Source organism: Pholis gunnellus, assembly GCF_910591455.1.
Source record: "Pholis gunnellus genome assembly, chromosome: 2".
In the NCBI taxonomy this organism is placed as follows: Eukaryota; Metazoa; Chordata; class Actinopteri; order Perciformes; family Pholidae; genus Pholis; species Pholis gunnellus.
Window position 1 is genome coordinate 21,118,965 of NC_136536.1, and position 22,527 is coordinate 21,141,491.

Here is a 22,527-nt window from a genome sequence, read left to right on the forward strand (position 1 = left end):
CACCGAAACGAACCGAGGCAAACGCACTGGTGTCGATCTGAACCTGTGCCGCAGTTTTGGGATGATCTGGAATGCCGTCTGTGAGCCGGGCCTTATAACCCAGCAACGCTTTTGTGGCTGAATGGGAGCAAATCCCTGCACAAAGGTTCCAGAATCTGTTTAGGAAGAGTGGAAGCTATTTATGGAAAAAACTCCACATATACAACCATTACAGCCACATATGAGTGGGGTGTTAGGCTGTCCACATACTTTTGGCAAAAGTCGCAGTCAGCAAATACTCGTGCATCTTGGAAAAACGACTAAAACAAACTGTCAGCAGCTGACGGCCAGCTCGGTGTGTCGGGGCCCTTACAAACACACACACACAGATATTTTATGGCATATGGCACCGGCAGAAAGCCCAAATACAAATAAATACAGGACAGCGACTGAATTACAATGGAGACCTTTGTCTCCCCTGAGAGGATGTTGACAACGTCTCTCTCTCTCTCTCTCTCTCTCTCTCTCTGGTGAAAGATACCGATGTCGGCAAAGCAATATAGTATTAAGTGAGGTAATACCATTGACATTGCTCTCTCTGTTTATTTGTATTTGACAATCTAAAGTACTTATTTTCATCAGCTGAAGTGACACATGAGCGCTTCAACCGTTGTAAAAGTCGTTCCGGAGAACATAACCCTGGCTTCATTTGTGACAGTAACTCCGGACGGCAACAGATGAGCGTCTGTTCATCCAGAGATAGAGCCATAGCGGCGATGTCTGTCTAGACACTGATGCCTTAGAGTCATGCTGGGGGGGGGGGGGGGGGGGGGGGGGAGCTCGTCACGTGCATGCCCCGAGAGCTGTGGGGAAAAGAAAGCTCAACAAGTATCCCGGCTGTAATTAGCTAATGTCGCTAGAAGGCTCGGCGTGATGCTCGCTGAATGAGAATGCAGGGAAGTTCACCGTGAGGTCGCCAGTTCAGAGAGTGGCTCTGCAACTCACACTCTCTCTCTCTCACACACACACACACACACACACACACATTATACATAGATATATACATTCACACACTGACCATACATTTGCTGAGACACATGCTCGGATAGTTAGAGCGTCTGGTCAGCGTCACTGTGGTCGGGCAACACTGATACTTCTCAGCTCTCTGTGCCACAAAATGAGCAGTCAGGCTCTCACACACACACACACACACACACACACACACACACACACACACACACACAGAAACATCACAGACAGTCGATATAGATCGATGATATGCAACGATTTGGGTTGAGATCTGATTCGATTAAATCTGAACCCAGTATCCGCAGATTGAAATCCAATCCTTCTCAAGCTCTTATCAAAGATGAGACATGTTATGCGAGTGGTGAAACATCTTGGTATAACACTAAACTATTCATGTTATAACGCGGTTACTGCGCATGTACAGGCTCCCGTGAGTCTTCATTTGTTGTGTTATCGTGTTTTTAACCGGAGCACTAACATCGGAAATGGAAAGCGCGGGAAATAAGTGCAGCACACTTTGAAGAAGTCGGCCATATTATCGGCCCGGAGAATTGTTTTTGTTGCTGCCGTTTACATTCCTTATGATGCAAATTCCCCCAAAACCACTACAGGAAGGCACTACTGTTTTTGTTTTGTTTGTGATGTTTTTTCTCGTGCTGCCGATGGGCTACAGCTGAATGTCGTTGTGCATCCCTGTGTTGCACAGTAAACGATCCTTGAATCCGTTTTTTTTTCTTTTTGTCCGCCTTAGCTTAAACTATCGATATGACATGAATGTAAGTTGCACCGGGGCGATTCTGACCCTTGAAATTGATGAGACACAATCACCCCGATGGTTTCATTAAAGAAGACTCAACACATTCTGCTTGGTATGGCCCGGAGGCTTTCTCTAACGAATGATCGCTAAGAGCACAGACCAGACAGCAACGCAGAGTTTCATTTGGGCCTTTTGTCAACTTCTTTTAATGGGATTAACAATTATTAGCCGCAGCGGAATGTAAATTGCTCTTTGCTAATAAAAAAAGGACGAGTTCAAGAGATTCTGAGTTTAGCCAATCCAGGCTCTTTGCCAACCTGGACCCGCATCAAAAAATGTTGAGCTACATTTCAGAAAAGAAATGAAGATAGGCATTATTCATCCTTTTAGTAAAGGTATTGTGAAGCAAGTCATCTTGGAGGTGGGAGTAGCATGCACTACAGAGACCTGGGCAGAGACGGCAGCTCCGTGTGCTTTCATGATAGAGAGCGGTAACAAGGTCAACAGAGAACGGCGACAAAAGTCATGAAGAGAGAGAAAGATGGAGGCATGGGGGGGGGGGGGGGGGGGGGGCCTCCTTCCCCTCCTGCAGCCGTCGCTTCTTACCATCTCTAGGAGCATTATGCAAATGAATGTGCCGCCGCGCGGCGCGCTCTAATGTCATGTTGGCGGTAACAGTAAGCAGTAATCATATTTAAGGAGTATGGGTGGGGAAATCAAACAAGGGTCTTTATTATCCGGAGATCCCTAATCCGATAAGCTGTCATCACTTCACTCTGCAGCAATGCTTTCGGAAAAAAGGAAGGAACACTCTCTGCTGCAAAGGAATGAGGGAGAGGAGAGAGAGACAGAGAGGGGGGAGAGAGAGAGAGAGGGAGAGAGAGAGAGAGAGCTTCAGTCTAACTAAACTCTCTCTCTTCTGAGAGCAGACAAATGTGGATTTAGCCCTGTTATTGTGTCTGTCGGGTTGTGGGTAATTAAATGTAGCTGATAATTTGATCTTTTTGTCTCGTGTCTTTTCTTCCCGTTCTCACAGCCGCTATGGGAGTCTACACCGTGTGTGTGTGCGTGCGTGTGAGATCAGACTTGCGATGCCATGAAAGACTGCGCTCTCCTTCTAGACATCTTCCAATTAAAAGGTTAAACAAAGGAATGTGTTGAAGAGCAGCTTCACCCCGGAGGACCCAACAAAAAAAAAGAAAAAGAAAAAGAGAGGGAGACACAGGTTGACCCAAAACAAACACACACACACACACACACACTCTACAAATAATGGCTGCATTGTCCGAGTGGCCCCGTTTGTGTTGTGAATGATTTTATTGCTCCACATTATGAATTTTACAACTCTCTCAGCTTATTATAGATATTACATACTGCTGTGTACTAAAAGTTTCAAAGCCAAATAATTCATCAGCTCAGTGTGCTCTTACTGTAACAACTGTTGTCTGTTGAGTCTCTTTCCATATTTCACGCGTTGCTATGCCAACATATTTTCTAATAAACACCCATTTGAGACGGTGGAGTGGACGGAGTAGCCCTGCAGTACAGAGGGATGAGAGAATGGAGAGAGCAGACAGGAAACAATCAATCAAACGCCCTCCCCCTGGCGCATCGCGCCCTCCCTTTCTGTCTTTATTAAACTTCCTCTCTGTTGACCTTTGACCTCGCGGTTCCCAGCTCCCCGCGAGCTCTAAAAGGAGCTTTCTGCCTTTTGAACCCGTCTACAGGCTTTCACCCTGAGGCTGACTGACAAAATGTTCCTCAGTGCTTATGTTTTTCCCTTTTTCTGCAGAAATAAACAACTCACAATGACTGACCTGGGAGCAACACTAGCAGATTAAGGGGTTCAATCCAAATAAACAATAAAGGGTAGAAAAAAAAATGTATATATATATATAAATAAATAAACACACTGCTGTCCCCCGTTGGCTCCAATCCCGCTTGTTGCAGAGTAGTCGAAGCAACATTTTCCTCTGTTTCCTGTGCTTTGCTGTCTAATGCAGAATGCACACTATTCAGACACAACAACATATTAAACTGATTTCTGATATTTGAATCGCACCAACGCACACACACACACACACACACACACACACACACACACACACACACACACACCAGACGATTCATTCAAGATGCAGAACCACACACTCAGCGTTTACACTGAAGCATTTCAGAGTCGTGACTCCAGGGACTCACACGATCAAATGTGACCTCAGAAGAGAAAACTAACGTGGAGGCGGTCTGTCGCGTCTTGCACCTAAAAACGACATCATTCCACCAGCTTGTCCTCCGTTCCTACTGAAACAACAGGCCCCGGAGACACAAGTTCTGTTCCCTGCTGTCGGGCAGCCATGTTCACCCGGCTGGTGACGCTTCCCCTGGTCATTCCATCGCTGTATCTTTTACTCTGCAGGATCATGACATCGGGAAGACTCGGAGCCAGCCGGTAATATTGAGGCTATGTCTGGAAACCCCCCTCACACAACAAGATCATTCAGGCAGGTTGTCGAGGTGAACCAGACCCAAAATCTGTCCAATCATCCTCTCGGCTGGAGCCAGCACAACATAATACAACACTAACAAAGAAGATGGGGGGTCTTGATCAACTGGTATGATAAAGCTGGTTATTAACTGGCTCAGGTTTCCTCTCTGCATAGTTTATGTCAAAGAGTTAATATCACATGAAACGTTTCTTTTTTATTTACTACTATGAAGGCAGCTGTAATAATAGACAATATGTCGCGTGTTACATCATGTGTGTATTGTATTGTAAATATAGCACGTGCAAAGTAATCCCAATTATAAATAAGAAGCTGGAGAAACATTGTGAGTAATATCCAAACATTAATTTAGATAAAGGCTAGAAATAAATGTGGCAATCACATTCAGGCCTGTGGCATTTTCAATAGCTTGTCCAGAGAGCACTGTGGAAAACAAATGGATTATCTATAACAAGATTATCCATTTGTTTTCCAAAATGACATTTTTATTGGTCTAATTTTTGTCACATTGAAGTATTATGAATAAGTGACACTCAAAGTAAAGTCTAATGGAGAGCACAGGACCTTTGGCCCTTCCAGTCTGCAGACACACTACAAAGCACTCATCCCAGCACAAACCACAGCTCGCAGCCTTCTGCAGCTTTTATGAGTCATATTTGATTTATTTGCTCTCCAGACACGGGAATTCTGATGTTATTAATATTCCTGTAGATTAAAAGTTACTTCACGTTTCTTTTCTCGACTACAGCCTTCCTTGTGGCCTCGCGTATGACCATCCGTGTGCTCGCCACATATTTCTGTGTCTTACATACGGAGCGCAGAGGCCATCTCCAAAAGAGAACATCTATCTATCTATCTAACACACGCCAATGCGTTCCAGGTATCTGTTATTCCCCCCCCCCCCAAGCATCTCTCTCTCCCAAATCCCTCCCTCCCTCATTGTGTCATCCGTCCGGCAGAGAGAGGAAGACAAACAAAGGAGAGAGAGTGAGGAAGAGAGAGACTCTTGGCTGGCGTGCAGGTTGTTTGGACTGATACAGGAGAGCCCTCTCATCTCTAATCTCACCCCTTTACTCTCGCCGGTCCCCACTCCCTCCTCCACCTCTCTCTCCCCACAGCCAATCGGCTCCCCCCGTTCGGTTCTTTATTCGCTACGTTTGCCAAAGTGAGGAGCATTGTTTATAAGGTCTGCCATCTTCAAGTAAGCCACGCGTATCGGGCAAACAGCACCCACCAGATAAGTGAATGCGTGACAGTTACTCTTTATATCGTGTTCAAATGTGTATCATGAAGAACATTTGTTCAAGTTCAATAGATCTGACAAGAATTCGTCGGGTGCTTTGGAGATGTTTCTAGCCTGTTAATAAACCGAACGGCCTTTCTTTTACACTGTATTAACCTGATTACACCGATACGCTCTCCTGTCCACTGCTTTTCCAACTGGGCCCTGGAGACACCAGCGGGCCCCTGAGGAGAATGTGGGATAGTGTGATTTCACCATTGTTCAATTGACCCAAAAGCTGTCCTGATATTCCCCGAGTGCAGCCTCTGCTCTCGGCTCCGTCCGGTCAAGTGTACAGTGATGTGATTGTTTGGACGATGTAAGCTGAAGCCGCTATCATGTGGCAAGGCCCGGTGTTTTCACCGCTAGCGTCGCCGGCTCATGTGATTAGATGTCACGGCACTCTGGGTCAGAGTGCACATTATCCACACGCACACTGTGCAGTTCCAGTGTTGGGTCAAATGCCTAAAAGGCTTACCCATGCTTCTGTTTAGCTTCCCCAGCATTGTGTTTTTTCACGTATTGTGGTCCTTTAAAACTCGGCAATCATCATCGTTCTCTCACTTTGTAGCATATTTTTTCTTCACCAAGGATATAGTATTTTAACCTCAACCAAGTCTTTGTGTTGGTTTGTATTTTTGATACTTTCAGGTGAATTATGACACATCAAATGATCATTACTATAGTATTTATTGCCCAGGAGGGGCCAACATGTCCGTCAGCAAAGGATGACAGCGTCCATATTGCCTCTTTAACAATGTAAACGTTACATAATTGCTTACTTATGTTACATATTACGCAGATAGACATACTAATTATCATCATTACATAATGACATATCAATGCTGCTCGACATTTTCTATATAGTTGTGTTTTATATATCACCATTGCATTCCCCCCTACCTTCACTACCAACCACTGATGTGTTGTTCGCTCTGTACATTAGTTCATCTTCATACATCTCTCTATGAACTTATGTTTGCACCATCTGGTTGGATATTAATCTGTGCGCATTGACAAATGATCTTGTTCCTAATCTCATTTCATCCTCTTGTCCCGTTTACTTGATGCCGAGATAATCTGGGAACCCATCGGTGTAGCCAGCGGACATCCGGGTAACAAATATTGTGGCCAAGACGTCCTCTTCCATGCGCCGGCCATTATTAACAGTCCAATGAGCGACTTCAGACGTCAGGATGGAGTCGGAGTTGAGAGACGACGTCTACGACTGGATTCATTGCACGAAGTTAACTGTTTATTTTTCAGCAAATAAAAGATGATATCATCATCATCATCATTAGAAGATAGGGTTCTCTTTTGCTCTCCACGAAGACTGTTTACCTGTATACAACCAGAGCACGCTCAAACGTGATTGGTTAATACTACATGGAGAGTAAACGGGAACCAAAGCGCATCAAATACCCAAAATCGTGTTACTTTGCAAATGTCTGTTTATAGAGATTATGTCAAAACCGTATATTTAAGAGCAGTAATTTAATTTATTTAAGCAAATCCATGGTTTACTTTCTACAATTGGTTTCACACTCACTATATTTACTTATTGGCTTCATTCCGGCTGACGGAATCATTTGGAATCACTGTATTTAGAGTTTTGCAGGATTTCAAACATTTGCTCATTTTTTACTTTAACCGTTGAAGAGGAAAATGTCTGTTTGAGGCATCTTATTTTCCCCCACTGACCTCAGTTATGTCACAAAGAGTAACAACTGGTCAAAGAAGTCTTCTGTGCTCAATTTGTTTTGTATTTTTTGATGAGAAAACCAGTGAAACCAAAGCTTCATGTCAGGAAAACAAGTGCAATCATCCATCCCTTTATCAATCGTTGATCCTTTAACTTCTATCACTCTCCACCAGCCATCTATTCCATTATTCTAGCCCTCATCTCTCTGCTATAATCTCCAATTCGGCCGTCCCCGGTGCATTGTAATCTGCTGTAATCTGACGGATTAACCTCGCTGCGCTTTCTCATCAGCGGATGGTTCTGGCTCAGTGCTGTGGCTCCAAACACCGCTGCTTGGTTTTATTTTGCTCCTTGCCAGTTCTCTCTGTGTTTATGTGGAATACAGCAAGGGTAGGCCAGGAGAGGGATGAGGAAGAGATAAATAAAACACAATCATACGTAGAAAGAAGAAAAATCGAGTTTGTAGCAGATGAAAGAAGAGGCATATGAAAATATCTCACCTTAAATTAGCCAAAGCAAATGAAAAGATAACTGAATTTAATCCTGCTCAAAAAGACAAAGACAAATGACATCAAATCTGTTTCTTTGCATGCAGTTTGTACCTTTGCTGCATTTAATCTCACACTGCGTGCTTAACACAAGCAAACATGTCAGGATAATGTTTAGTCTATCAACACACACACACACACACACACACACACACACACACACACACACACACACACACACACACACACACACACACACACACACACACACACACACACACCACAGTCTAGCATGGTGCTTTCAAAAGGCTGAATTACTCGTGCCTGGCTCAGGAGGTGATCGGGAGCACGAGACCAAATCCTACACACACACACACACACACACACACACTTCAGAGAGTGGATTAACTTCTCATTTTGGAGACTGGATGTTAATCAGAGTGTGCGACAGCTAACACCTGGGATGCCATATGAGGGTCGGCGAATGAAGCACAGAGGCACCGACTCATATCGATACCAATACATACAACACAAAATAACAAAGCACACACGGCTGTCGTTGTGAGCTCACGGGCATGAGACACACATTTATTTTAGATTGATACATCGCAAACAGATACTGCTAAAACCTGATTCAGTAGCGCTTTAATGGGATGGTTGTCGATGTTGTCAGAGACTTTGTCAGACTGTGGAGTCACCGCGGAGCCTGTGACGCGTGCTTATTCAATTCTGCCGAAATGAAAAAGAGCTAAAAGGAACGTCCTCATCAAATATATATCTGAGCCATTTAGGAATATGACTCCAAAACACTTGAAGTAGTACACGAAATGTAATATGGTTCCATTATGATCCGCTGGGGAAAGACTAACTGCATTAGGGCTGTTGTTGCTGTCTAATTATCTCCTTCACCAGCTCATCCCCGTTCTCCTCCACCTCCATCCTCTCCTCCTCTTCTCTCATTCCTCTCCCATCGTTGGTTTCTACGACTCATCCCTCTCTCTCTATCGCTCTCTTCTTCTATTGTCCCTCCGCATGACTCTGTGACATCAGGCAGCCTGCCAAGTCAGTGTACACTTCAATTAGAGGAGGGACCTTGGCGTACACACACACACACACACACACACACACACACACACACACACACACACACACACACACACACACACACACACACACACACACACACACCATGCAACGGTCGCCTGTCTTTCAGCTGAATGCTTTGTGAGCTTCCCAGTGAAAACCAAAAGGCTGCAGACAGACAGACAGACAGACAGACAGACAGACAGGGAGTGTGTGTGTGTGTGTGTGTGTGTGTGTGTGTGTGTGTGTGTGTGTGTGTGTGTGTGTGTGTGCAGGTCTGCCACTTGGAGCGTGTCCTCGAGTGTGACTTTCATATCAGTCTTGGTAATCTAAGTCATTCTCTCCGCTGCATTCAGATACAATAGAAAGCAGGCGCACACACACACACACACACACACACACACTCACAGAGACCAGATGGCTGAACAACACCAGCTCTGGTTGGCTCTTTGTCCTCCTCCATTCTCTCACTATCAGCCTGTATATATATTTTGTCAGTAGTTCTCTTCCACCGTGTCTGCTTATCTGTTTGTGTGCGCGTCGTAACGCACGTTTATCTGTTTGTCTCTTCCGTCCCTGAGGAAAGCTGCACGGCCACTTCTGAAACTCCAAAAGCAACAACAACCAAAAACCGTCTGATGCGGCTGACCAGACAGACGGCAAAGCAATTCCACTGGATTGTTTAGCTTGTGAGCCAGATCAGTTAGTGAACAGGAAAGCAGAGCAAAAGGGAGACTGGGGAGTTGAAAGAGGAGAGACGTGGAGACACAGTCACTACATGTATTATTAAAAATGAGCTCGTTCAACCAGAAGTTAATTGACATGAAGTCTATGCAGTTTCTCACTGCGACCTCACCAGTTCATAACTACATCTAATCGTTTGTATCATTGGTGTCTACTCAGCAGAGCCAAAACTGGTTAGCATTAGCTAGTATAGCAAGAAAACAATCTGTGCTCCTTTATTCAAAGGAATGTTTTGTCCTTTTAAAAAATAGGTCATATCTTTATAGTTGTCCCATCAGATATGTTAATATTTCAAACGCCAAAACAGATGCTGAAATCTGTAGAATTAAGTCCAGTAGTGCAAACAACATAAGCTGTCTGACTGCAAACGGCCCTGTAACATTATCAATGTTTTACGGTACAGTCACTGATTCTCTCTTCTCTTCCGCAGTCCAAATATGGTCACTTCCGTTCACTGGTTGCAAACAGCCAAGATGGTGACGACCAAACTGCTGAACTTGAGGCTTCAAAACGGCAGTCCACAAGTCACGACGACTACACTCACTTTAAAAAAAATAAACAGTGTTACATGAATATCAGTAAAATGCAGCATTGAAGGAATGATATAAACTTAATAACTGGAAAGTAAAACAACAGACTATCCAGTGAAGATGATGTCACACCGAATGCAGTAAAGGGGAAGTAATCTATGAAACCGCAGATGGAGCCAAATGTGCACATGAAAACTTCAGGTGTGTGTGTGTTTGTGTGTGTGTGTGTGTGTGTGTATGTGTGCTAGAGAGAGCGATTGCACAGGGAGTGAAGGGTCATTGTCCTTGATTGCAGAGGCCACTCCAGACATTAGATGCTCTGGCTGCAATCACAATGTTCACAAATGTCCAAATCAGAAATCAGGAGACTTGTGGAGAGCAGCCAATCGATATCATAAACATCATCAAGGACGACGCTCCGACGGTCTCTCTCACACTCAACCTCCTTATTTTCCATGTCATTATATCTCCTTGACCCCGACCGACTCTCTCTCTCTCGCTCTCTCTCATTTACATAACGGGTGCTGAGCCGTGGCCTGACATCCTTGTGTGTGGCTGACAAGCTGGGTTTTAGGTGGACTAGAACACATCAAAAGAAAGCGAGGTTTGGACAATGACTGAGAAAAAAGGTGATTAAAGAAATACATGTATATAATAAACCACACAATGGAGTTCCATCTACCCTAATTGTACATGTTATTCAACATATGTGCCAGGAATGGTGTCGAGCAAAGTTGACACACATTTTCCTCACATAAGACGTCACAGAATACGCGTAAAGGTGGCAAACCCCATTGAGTGCGCCACACGCCGCGTGTGTCTTATAGGTCGACAGAAGGGCCGTGTGTATGCATTAGTGTATGGGTGTGTGTGTTAATGGACAGACAGATGGGGCAGTCTAGAGGAACAGTTGATGAAGGCTTTACACTGCAGCTGGCCCTTTCTCTTCCCCTCAGCAGCAACCACACACTCAGAGATACAGAAAAAGGGCTGCTGGCACTGTGTGTGTCTGTGTCTGTGTGTGTTTGTATCTGTGTGTGTGTGTCTGTGTGTGTGTGTGTCTGTGTCTGTGTCTGTGTGTGTGGCAGCTGCCCTGGCATCAGGTGGGCAGCTCCCATTCTACATGAAGAAAGCACAGCTGCTGTAATATATAAACACACACTGCATCCTACACTAACTGATGAAGATGAGCTCTCTCACACACACACACACACACACACTAAAGGAGTGTGAGATTCCCCTTCATCTAAGGATCGGTATCTCAGACAGATACACACATTTGCACACAAGCTAATGGACCCTCTGCAGTCCCATTAAACACACACACACAGTCTGTATCCTTTCCTGCATGTGCCCTCTAATCGAATGCACATGTACACACACACACACACACGCACACAAACAAACACACACACCCACGCGGGCTGCGTCGTTCCTTGATGTGAAAGAGATTAACATAACAGACACAAACACACGCTGTGTTTCTTCGGCCCTCTAATCAGACATAAACACACACACACACACACAGCCATCCAGGTAGCACATTTACCTTGATGTTAATCTTCTTCATTTTTTTGTTACATTTTTTTTAATTCTCATTACATGCCGACAGCAATCGATAAATCAAATGCTCTGATAATAAAAATGTTTTATTATGATTGGACGGGTGAATGATTGGCATCTTTCCCTAGATAATAGTACATTGTACCAAAGAGTACAGCAAACGTGTATAGACAACACACTGCACACACACACACAGCTCCCCCCTGCCCCGCCAGTTGTTGTCCAGATGCACGCCAGATACAGAGACACATGTCCGCCCATCGCCTCCCGTATCCCGTACGCAGACACGTTGTGACGTGAGGGGGTTAGCCAGCTTGAATCAGGCCACTGGCACCTGACACCGGTCATCAGCACAACAGCTGTCCGAGCACATCGCTGGCTGCAGCTGAACGTCTGCATATGTGTCTGAGTCTGTTGTTTTGCTCCGTTTGTGGCCTCGCATGGCCCTGGGGGGGGGGGGGGGGGGGTTCACTGTTCAGTCTCAATGCTCACCTCAAACTCATTTCCAGTCACAGCAGGCTGCTGTTTCCAGAGAAAAAGCTCTGAGAAGCCCGCTGAACACTACCTGACCAGCATCACAAGACAGACGACTAATTGGTGAATATGATGGAGCGGTTATCATAGAGTTGGTGGAGACCAAACCAGAGGAAAAATAACAGGTTGACAGAAAGAAATGCAAAACCCTTGAGTGGCAAGCGGGTTTTAGGTGGTTGGGAGTAAAATAGCTCGTTGTGTGTCGGTCAACTAGCACTACTGTATCACGATTGGAAAATGAAGCAGCTCCTAATAATACTTTGAGCCCTAAGATATACAATTTATATGAATGTAGGAATCCAGTGTCAATATAATGTGTAGGTGTACGGTAGCAGGGACTTCAAGGAGGGCGGGCTAAATTAACCTGCAAACATCTATCCCTAAACCCCCGACAGTGTGTTACAATACAGTAAAGTTATCCACTTTAATAGCAGCAGCATTTCATATAGAGCTTTATAAACTCTGTTCTCCATGACAACAAAATAATGACTTTATATAACAACAGACTGTAAAGAAGAAGTGGACGTAGACACTGGGATTGGGACATTGGTTTGTGGACTGCCATTTTGAAGCCTTGAGTTCGGCATTTTGTTCCGTGGACATCTTGGATTTTGTACAACAAAATGCTGAATACGACATTTACAGGCAACCAAAATGTTACAATTAACTTTCATGAACTGAAAACACAATGAAAGGGTTATAACTGTAAGACAAACCAAAGACAACACCAAGGCCAGACAACGCCATGTTAGCGACCTGTCAATCACACGCTTTATGGTCTGTTTGACTCTAAATAGACCATCATTTACTAAATGAACATCATGCTGTATTGAAGAAGACTTGAAACTAGAGATTGAGACCATAAACTCATGTTTACAATGTTTACTGAGGGAATAAATCAAGAGAGAAGTAGAGTCATTTTCTCATAGACTTCTATATAATCACACTTCTTTTTGCAACCAGAGGAGTCGCCCCCTGCTGGCCAGTAGAAGTTATGTAAGTTTAAGGCACTTCCTCATTGGCTTCACTTTTCAGACCTGGAGGTTGCAGTCTGATATGAAATTGCATTTTAGGATCTTGCCTTTTTTTCCGAATGGATTTGCTTCATACAACCAACGGGCACATCACTTAGCACTCTGCAGGGGTTTTGTGTGGATTAAAGCCATCCCACAGCTGATAGGTTTAGCTGTGATCTTTCCCTTTGTCTCTTGACACTCACAAAGCCTTCCCACTTATCAAAGATTCATTAGCTCACTAATCCATCCATCTCGCTCTCCATGCACATCGTCCATCCATTAACATTGAGCCATATTCCTCCAGAGGGGCCGCTGAGATAATGCTCTGCTCAAGGACACAGGGGGTAATACATATGAAGTGATAGCCCGCCTGGGAATTGAACCCACAACCACAATGGCACATTAGCAGCGGCTGCCTCTCAGAAGTGATGCAGAACAGTATCATATCAGCCCGCGTCCCGGAGGTGGCAGAGATCCTGCTGCTGTAATTCAGATCACTCTGACAGCGCCATAAAGGACTATTTCTGTATCACTCCATCCTCATTTGATGCTGTGCTGACTTTGAAAAAAAAAAAGAAAAAGAAAAGGGTTTTACTCTTTTTTTCCCCCCCTTAACACACTGTCCATTTCTCTCCTCCTATAATAAGTAACACCTGGAGAATTCACATGCAAATGAGTCTAGAGGAGGCATTTTAGCGCGTGGAAGCCAGTCTTAGGTGCACTTGCAATAGGTGCATTGATTCATTTTCACGCTAATGCATTCATTTCCTATGAGGCAGTAAAAAAAACAGGAAGAAGGACTTTGATTTCCTTAAAAGAAAGCCATTTCAAATTAACTTCAGATGGAGGTGTTTTGCAAATCCCATTCTTCAAAAGCCGACTGAATAGAGTGGTGCAGGAGTGAGTTCTGAAACCCAGAAATGAGTCAGCAGTTTTGCACATCCGGTTCCCTCGTTTCAAAGCCGGTGGGTTTTATGAATGGGTTTTTGGTTGGGTTTGGATGCCTGAAATAAGTTCACGCAAGCTTAAGAGCTTTAAACGTTTTGATCTACGACATAATATATGTATACTGGTATACTGGTTATATGCAGTAAAGCCCTGTCCATATATCTGTCCATATATCTATGCTCTGGGTAGCCCACCGGTCACGAATGCCCCATTGAGCTCCATTAAAACTCAGGTCTCCTAATGCACAATGTCGTGCTGGGTCACTTCGCTGCTTGCATAAATGACGACTTGACTCGACGCTGGCTTGAGACGTTGCAAATAAGTACAACAGCTTTTACAAATGACTCTCACCTCAAACAGTCGTCCAGACAAACACAGGCACAGAGATCCATGTACAATCATGTAAAGGATCACTTCTGTGTCTGCCTTACATGTCCTCCTATCTGTTCATCTCTATCTCGCTTCCTCTCTGTGTCCCTCTAAGCCTCTCTCTCATGAAAGGCTTGACAGAGATAGCACTTCTTTTCTTTTTTTTTCTCCCAGGCTGACGTACACTAATGTACTAATGGATAGAGGAGATACGGAGGATGAGGGAGAGGGGAGAAGGACAGTACGCCCCACACACACACACACACACACACACACACACACACACAGGTTGGAAATTCTCTGGGGTCGGAAGATTTGCGGGCATCTCGCCCACCTCGGTCGCGAGAGAGGAAGCTGAAGGTGACATATGAGTGAGGGAGGGAGCACAGGGGATGAGAGAGGGGGGAGAGAGGAGAGGAAAAGACCTGAAGAGAGAGAGAGTGTGGAGAAGTATTAGCGGGGAGAATAGGATGATAATTCACTCAAACATTAGCACCGCTTATAGCGGTAATATTATCTCTGCGAGATTTACACACTAGTCCTCTCACAACGGCGACACACACACACACACACACACACACACATACACACACACTTAAATTTAAAGGGGATAACCGCTGACACATTGATAAATACATTTCCACATAATTGTAAGTACACACAGCACATGCAACCAGTGTGCATGCCACACTACAGGTTCAGAAACTCACTCACACTCAGGGAAGAAGCTCCAGGCATGAATGACGCCACAAACACACACACACACACACACACACACACACACACACACACACACACACACACACACACACACCAGGCTTCACAAAAGTCTGGTGTGTTTTCCGAAAAACTGATAGGACATTATTCAACTAACTTCTACTTAATGGGATAAAGATGGAATTATAGTGTGCTCAGGTGTTGCGCTCATCTGCTCATTATGAGTTTGCATTGGAGAGAAGAGGAGCTGTAGTCCGCACACACACACACACACACACACACACACACACACACACACACACCTACACACACACACACACACACACACACACACACACACACACACACACACACACACACACACACACACAGACACACACAGACAGGGCCAGGGACAGCAGCCCAATCCGAGATTATCAATCATCTCCACCAGCCTGGTGTTTTTGCCATTTAACCAGGCTGAGCAGCCGATGCGCTGCTTCAATCATCGTCTGCCAGTCTAAATGCTAGTGCTAATTAGCATTCACATGCTAAATTACCTCCCATCCCATGTTTCCTGATTAGGCTTAATCATACTGACAGCTAGTTTTACTGCGAAGCTTGAAGAGCCACTGCATGCACGGCCATCTAAACCTCTAGGAAGAGATCCAAGGCACTCTCATTCGCAGGACACTGGGATCGGCAGAGCCGGTATCCTGCAAAGCACACTGCTCAGACTATTGGTTCCCAACCGCAGTGCTGGATACACTTGATTTACAGGCTTTACAAATTCTATTGACTTAACAGACGTTTCTCAAATCACTGCTCTTTCCATAAAATATTCCTCTTGCCTTTAAAAGTCATTCAAATAAAATACAGTGGAGTAGAAGTATAAAGCAGCGTACTTGAAAAGACAGCGTGTAGGATTTGAGGCATCGAGCAGTGTGGTCGCACATTTTAATAGAAGTGCCAATTGCAAAACCGTGGTAACGCCATTAACCTCGCTCAGACGCCATAACAATAACGCTATTTTAGAAGCGACGGTAGCGCAGTTTTCCTCGAGTTACCACCGTTTCACGAGCTTGTCAGAAAACTACGGTGGCCTTCAGGTAACGTTAAGATGCAAAAGGCCCTCTCTAGAGCAAGTGTTCGGTTTGTCTGTTCTGGGCTACCGTAGAAACATGGCGGTGGCGGTGATTAAGCACTAATAAAAACTATGAACATTAGATTCCAATTCTGCTAATAGATCCATACATTGCTACACACTGGCCCTTTAAGCAAAGAGGAAATACTTAGGAAAGTCCAAGCATCTCAAAGTTCTTTAGTAGAGAACCTGAGTTAACGTACTGATATATGCAAACTGTTATGAGAGGACGCAAGTAGGTGCTGTTTGATGTGAAGTTGGTATTTGCTGGTGCCATACTGTTAGATATACTGCGTAAAAGATTCACAGAATGCTGGGTAGTGTATACGTCGCTGCGGTCACACAGAAACTGAGGAGAACACAACAGGCAACTTGCCAAAAGAAAAAAGGCAAATCAGATCATCTCTGAGTGGGACGGCCGAGCGATCGAAGGAGCGGGGGGGCCGGTGAACTTCTGGTCCACCTTGCTGGCTCCGAGGTGCCCCGAAGTCTAACCGGTCCCTCACTTGTCTCCGTGTCTCACGGCGGTGAAGTGCCAGCGCTCTGTCAATCAACCCGGTTGGCGTGGGAGCGCCCCACCAAATCGGTCCTGTCACTCAGACCATTATCCGAGATAGAGAAGGAAAAGTAATTGGATTTGCTGCTCGCAGGGAAATGATGAAATGACATGAAACCCCCCCTCTCCCCACCACACACACACACACACATACCTATACACTACTGAGTAACTCCTCCCCCCCTCCTCTCACTCGCTCTGACTTCATTGCTTGCGTCTTTTTGTCTCGTGTATGTGGAAATACTTGAGGCTGTTGAGAGTTCCTTTTCATCTCGCCTGATGTGGTGAGAGCGCCTTGTTCTCTCCAGGTAGACAAAAGACACGACGGAATGAGAGGAATGAAAGGATTTCCAGGTTTTTACAGAGATCTGAGGAGGTTTTTGTTTTTTTTAAGGATGTTTCTGGCAAACGGCACAGAAGGCAGCTCGTGCTGCCATTTCATGCTGTTAAGAGCTATTGGTCCGCCACCTACTCCCGTGTCTCCCTACAAAGTGATGCACTGTGAGTTTTTTAAAAGAAAGATGTTCGACTTTGAAGCGCTGAGCAAAGAACAACAGTATATAATGCAGACGTATGCTGCTGCTGGCTGGCAGCCATTAGACTTTTCACTAGGAGAGAGGAGGCCCGTTCTGTGTGACAAGGCTGTAACTGTTCCCTACACCAAATACCCATACTGCATCTCGTATGTCCTACATCCTAGTGTACATCCTTCATCTAACCTTAGACACCCTCCGTCTGACGTCTTTCATCTTGCAACCCTGAGTCTTGCGTCATACATTCTAGCATGTCTTTAAGCCTTCAGTAGCTTTTGTTTCTTTGATTCTTCACTCTACATCCAGCAATTGACGAAGCCTTCCCCATAGCGATGCACTCAAGGGGTTTGCGGCCTCTGGTATGACTTGTAGCTCATTAAGGCTATTGTTAGCTCATGTTAGCCAACTTTAAGATACCGCACAAAGTGCTGTATAATCATTTGCAACAATAACAATACTTTTAGCTTTTTCCAGAGCTCTCAACTGGATCTGATTATCAAAAGTGCAAACAAATGGAGCTCGAGTCAAACGTCCAGTGTGGAGCATTTCAGGGGGATCTATCGGCAGAAAATGTTTTCTTGGCCCCCTTGATGTTTTCGCTGCGTTAGAATAAGCCGTTTATATCTACTCACGGAGCTGGCTGCCATGTTTCTACAGTAGCCCAGAATGGACAAACCAAACACTGGCTCTTCACAGGGCTGATTGCATCTTCTCCTCAGCGACCACAGTTCACTTACACCACCAGATGCCACTAACTCCTACACGCTGGCCCCTTTAAGATCGCTTTTTATTTCTGTTTCTAACGTCGAGACAAAAGAGCTTTCACGCTCAGCACATGATGACTCCTGATGACATGATGACTATGTTTTAGCATTAGCCCGTGACCGTTACATGTCACTGCAGTGGCCCCTGTTCAATAAAGAGTTTTTTGTCTCTCTTTAAACCACTAAAATGCAAAGAACAGTGTGCTCTTGACTGCTGATGCAGAAAATAAGTCCCATTTGAAAGGAGCATTATATCTCAACTCCCTAGAGATCATCATGTACGGCATCCACTGCAGTACTTGCTGAGATTTATCAGGGTAGCTGTCAATCTGTTTATTTATTTCTAAATGAACTGTTTGGTCATTTAAAATGTGAAACATTCTTCTTGTCTATTCAAAAGTCCCAAACTGAAATCGAAGCGACCGATTCCTCCATTAATTCCTCCAGCTCTACTCACATCATGGATCCACGTCCTGCCACGTGTCCTTCATCTCACGTCGTATAATCTACACCATAAGATCCTAAATGTTGCATCCAGATCAGTTTGAACGCAGCGTCGGCATTCGGTCAATGGTCTGCGTCTTTCTTAAGACTAGTCACACAATGTAATGGCGACCTTCTCCTAACAAAGACCATCCTGCACAATTAAATCACAAAATTAGCCTGTATTTTGACACGGGGCTCTCAATCAGCTGTTCTCCGCTGTGCCGCGTTAAACCAATAAAGCCTGTTAAATGAATGCTGATTTGGTGTTTACCCCAAAGTCAGAAATGCAGTCTATAAGAGCGACTTCGTACAACAGTGTTAGTCCTTACACGCACAGTCAAAACCTGCACAGAAAGAAAAGACACAAACCCAACAGTAATCCAGATCAGATCAGCATCCAGATCAGTTTGAACGCAGCGTCGGCATTCGGTCAATGGTCTGCGTCTTTCTTAAGACTAGTCACACAATGTAATGGCGACCTTCTCCTAACAAAGACCATCCTGCACAATTAAATCACAAAATTAGCCTGTATTTTGACACGGGGCTCTCAATCAGCTGTTCTCCGCTGTGCCGCGTTAAACCAATAAAGCCTGTTAAATGAATGCTGATTTGGTGTTTACCCCAAAGTCAGAAATGCAGTCTATAAGAGCGACTTCGTACAACAGTGTTAGTCCTTACACGCACAGTCAAAACCTGCACAGAAAGAAAAGACACAAACCCAACAGTAATGGAGACATTAGGAGGGTATTTAGCACATACATGTCAGTCAAGGCATTCTGATTAGTCATGCTGATGTAAAGCAGCAGCCTGGCATACGTCACAGCTCTCTCTCTCTGTCTCACCCACATGCCCAGACGAAGACCCCATCACTTATCCAATGGACTGCCTGGGTTTAAGATTTACACTAACGATTATATATTCATAGATCAATCGATACGGAGAGTCTGGCGGCCGAGACGGGTCCACGCAGGTTGGCGCTCACTCAGCAGCAGTCACATTGTGGGATTTCTAATGAGCGTCAGCGCACGCGCGTGTGTGCAGACACCAGCGCGCTGCAGCTTTACATTTCATTAGGGCCAAGGAGCACAGTTTAACTCCCAATGAATAGCAATAAAAACCACACAGCCCGGAACCGTCTCTCATCCCATCTGCCTCGCTCTCTGCGTCTCTCTAATCCCAGCTCCCCTCCCTCTTGCCTCCCTCAAAAATTCTGTTTTGGTAGCAATCCAGTTCAGTCATTTAAGAGTTGCTGTCCAATTTAGTTGGAAAAGACCTCATTTAAAAGGCAAAAACGAATTGCATCCTGTGTCAGAGGAAAGACTTAACCAGGCACCGGCGGATGTAAACGCCTCGTGAACGGTGTAATTGTGCTGATTTATTGTTATTGGTGTCCTGTCCCGCAGTTTCCCCTGCCCGTACACTGCAGCATCTGCATTGATCTGCGCCCCGGACACCGGCGGCCTCCATCCTCCGCGTTCACCTTCCTCCCCACCGTCCCCGGAGCACAGGAAGGCATGCCGGCTGAGGGGAAATGGGATTCCGATCAGCGGGGTATCATCCAGGATCTGCTGACCCCCCCCACACGCTCAACAAAGCCTGCACAAATCATCCGTCTGCACACACACACACACACGCAGAACAGGGGTCAGGCACAAGGACTAGCGGGCCAGGTTTCAGTCGACGTAGCAAAACACCAGAGACAGGAAGCCGTGTAAGGAGGCATATGTGTGTGCGTTTGCGTGCGTGTGCGTGTGTGCGTGTCTGTGCGAGCTTGCACATTATCATAGCCTATATAAAAGAAGTTGACAGCAGCATTACTGCGGCAGACGTTCCTCCGGCTTCGGAAACACAGGGGCCTAACGCTTAAGCTGTCAAACTGGTACGAAAAAGTGTAGCAGCTGAATATTCCAAACGTATTTCGGCTTGAACAGAATGTGGCAGACGGCACGATGTAAACACAAACACTTCCAAACCAAGAGACAAGCACTTACAAAATGATCGTTGACTTGAAAGCGTTCCTAAAATAGTCTTTAAAACTTTCAATTTCAAATGAAGCTGACAGTGAAATGTGGATGTAACTTCCTATCTTTTTTTATTTTGTATTACGTATGTATTTATGCAATTATTTTTATCCTCGGGTGACTTTTTTTTAATTCAGTCTCCAGAGTATTGGTGACACACGTATGGAGATGTCCTGCAAAGGATAAAAAGAGAACAAAAAAACTCAGTCGCATCTCAGATGAAGGAGCGGCTGATTGGCACACACACCCTGCGGTCTACTCAGCATGGGTACACACACACACGCACATACTGTGAACCCACTGGCGCGCACACACACACACACACACACACACACACACACAAAAGACTGCATGCTGCGTGTACACTGAACATAGTGGAAATTACCGCTTGCCTGTGATTGAGAAGAGATTTCGAAGGCCACCATTGCAAGCATGAGCGCGCAAACAAACACACAGATCTACTTCACCTCTGGGGACAAACAGGAAATCATCCTCACCCACCTTGAGGCCACTCAGATACACACCCTGGGATTTAGCAAGACCACCAAACACTCGGCAAGATAAAAAAAACACACAGCTCGGGTTTGTCAAACAGCAGCAGCTCTACACACGCACACACACACACACACACACACACGCACACACACACGCACACACGCACCCACCCACTGCCTCGCTCCGTGGTAGAAAACGTGCATCTCTCCAGAGCTGCTGCCTTTATTTTCTTCCCCTTCAAACATATATGTGTGTTGTTTGGTATGTTTAGAAAAATATATGTGTGTGTGTGTGTGTGTGTGTCTATATATATATAGCTGATGTCTGCAATGAGATTTGATGACAAAACCATTTGTCAGCAATGTCAAAACCAATGACCATTGAAAATACATCATGAAATGACACAAAATTGCTTCAGAGTGAAAGTGGTTTTCTGTAGAGCATTGTACACACGCACACACACACACAAACACATGCACACACACACACAAACACACACACACACACACAATCTCTCTACTCTGGCAGGAGCATTTGAATCCCCATTTTAGTCACACTTTGTTCGTTTTATGTCGGTTATTACTGTAATGTATTGTTCACAACGAGCGGGAAATGCCAGAACATACATGACAAAAACAACTCTCAGAGCGGACTATGATATCCTCTACATCCTGCGGGTTTGGAAAAGAGTTTCTGGGCCAAACAGGATTGAATGTTTATTGAATTTGGTCTGTTTGAAGAGCTTCTAATCCTTTACGCCAAGTTAATACACCCATGACTCATCAAAAATGGAGTTTCAAGGGTTTCACACCAAAACGGCAATACTGCTTCTACTCTAAAGAGCAATGGGAACACACACACACACACACACACACACACACACACACACACACACACGCCTACCTTCTTCATGCGTCCGCCGCGGGTGCCAGTGAACGCCACGGTGTGCCCGCGGTAGTCGTAGGCCGCCACGGAGGTCATGCCGTCGTCTTTGTCCACGTAGAGCGGGATGCCCTCGATGGCGGTGGTGCCCCCGAGAGGCTGGTTGAAGTCCTGGCCGCAGAAGTTGTCGTCGATCTGCAGCGGCTGCACGGGGGGGTGGGGGGGGGGACAGAGGAAGAGACGGCCATTAGCTCAAGCATTAACACTTTAAAAAAAATTCCTGTTTCTCATTTGAATTGACATTAATTGTTAAAGGAGGAGGAGGCTTTCAACGTTTTATAGTGCTGGAGCGAAGCCAAGCCGCTGCAGATTTACTGAGAAGTGGAAGCAAAATTAATGGGCGTCGCTGGAAAAATTAATTT

At 45.2% G+C, this 22,527-nt stretch overlaps 1 protein-coding gene across 1 annotated transcript in view; it reads right to left on the bottom strand.

Annotated features, from left to right (window-relative positions):
* Nucleotides 1-22,527, bottom strand: part of LOC306702715 (plexin-A1-like) — a gene marked incomplete at its 5' end in the record, with an annotated part of 201,338 nt that overhangs the window by 156,935 nt on the left and 21,876 nt on the right. Inside the window, one exon of the mRNA XM_079168369.1 lies at nucleotides 22,127-22,309. Within this exon, the coding sequence (XP_079024495.1) occupies nucleotides 22,127-22,309 (183 nt within the window). The remainder of the gene's footprint in view (nucleotides 1-22,126; nucleotides 22,310-22,527) is intronic.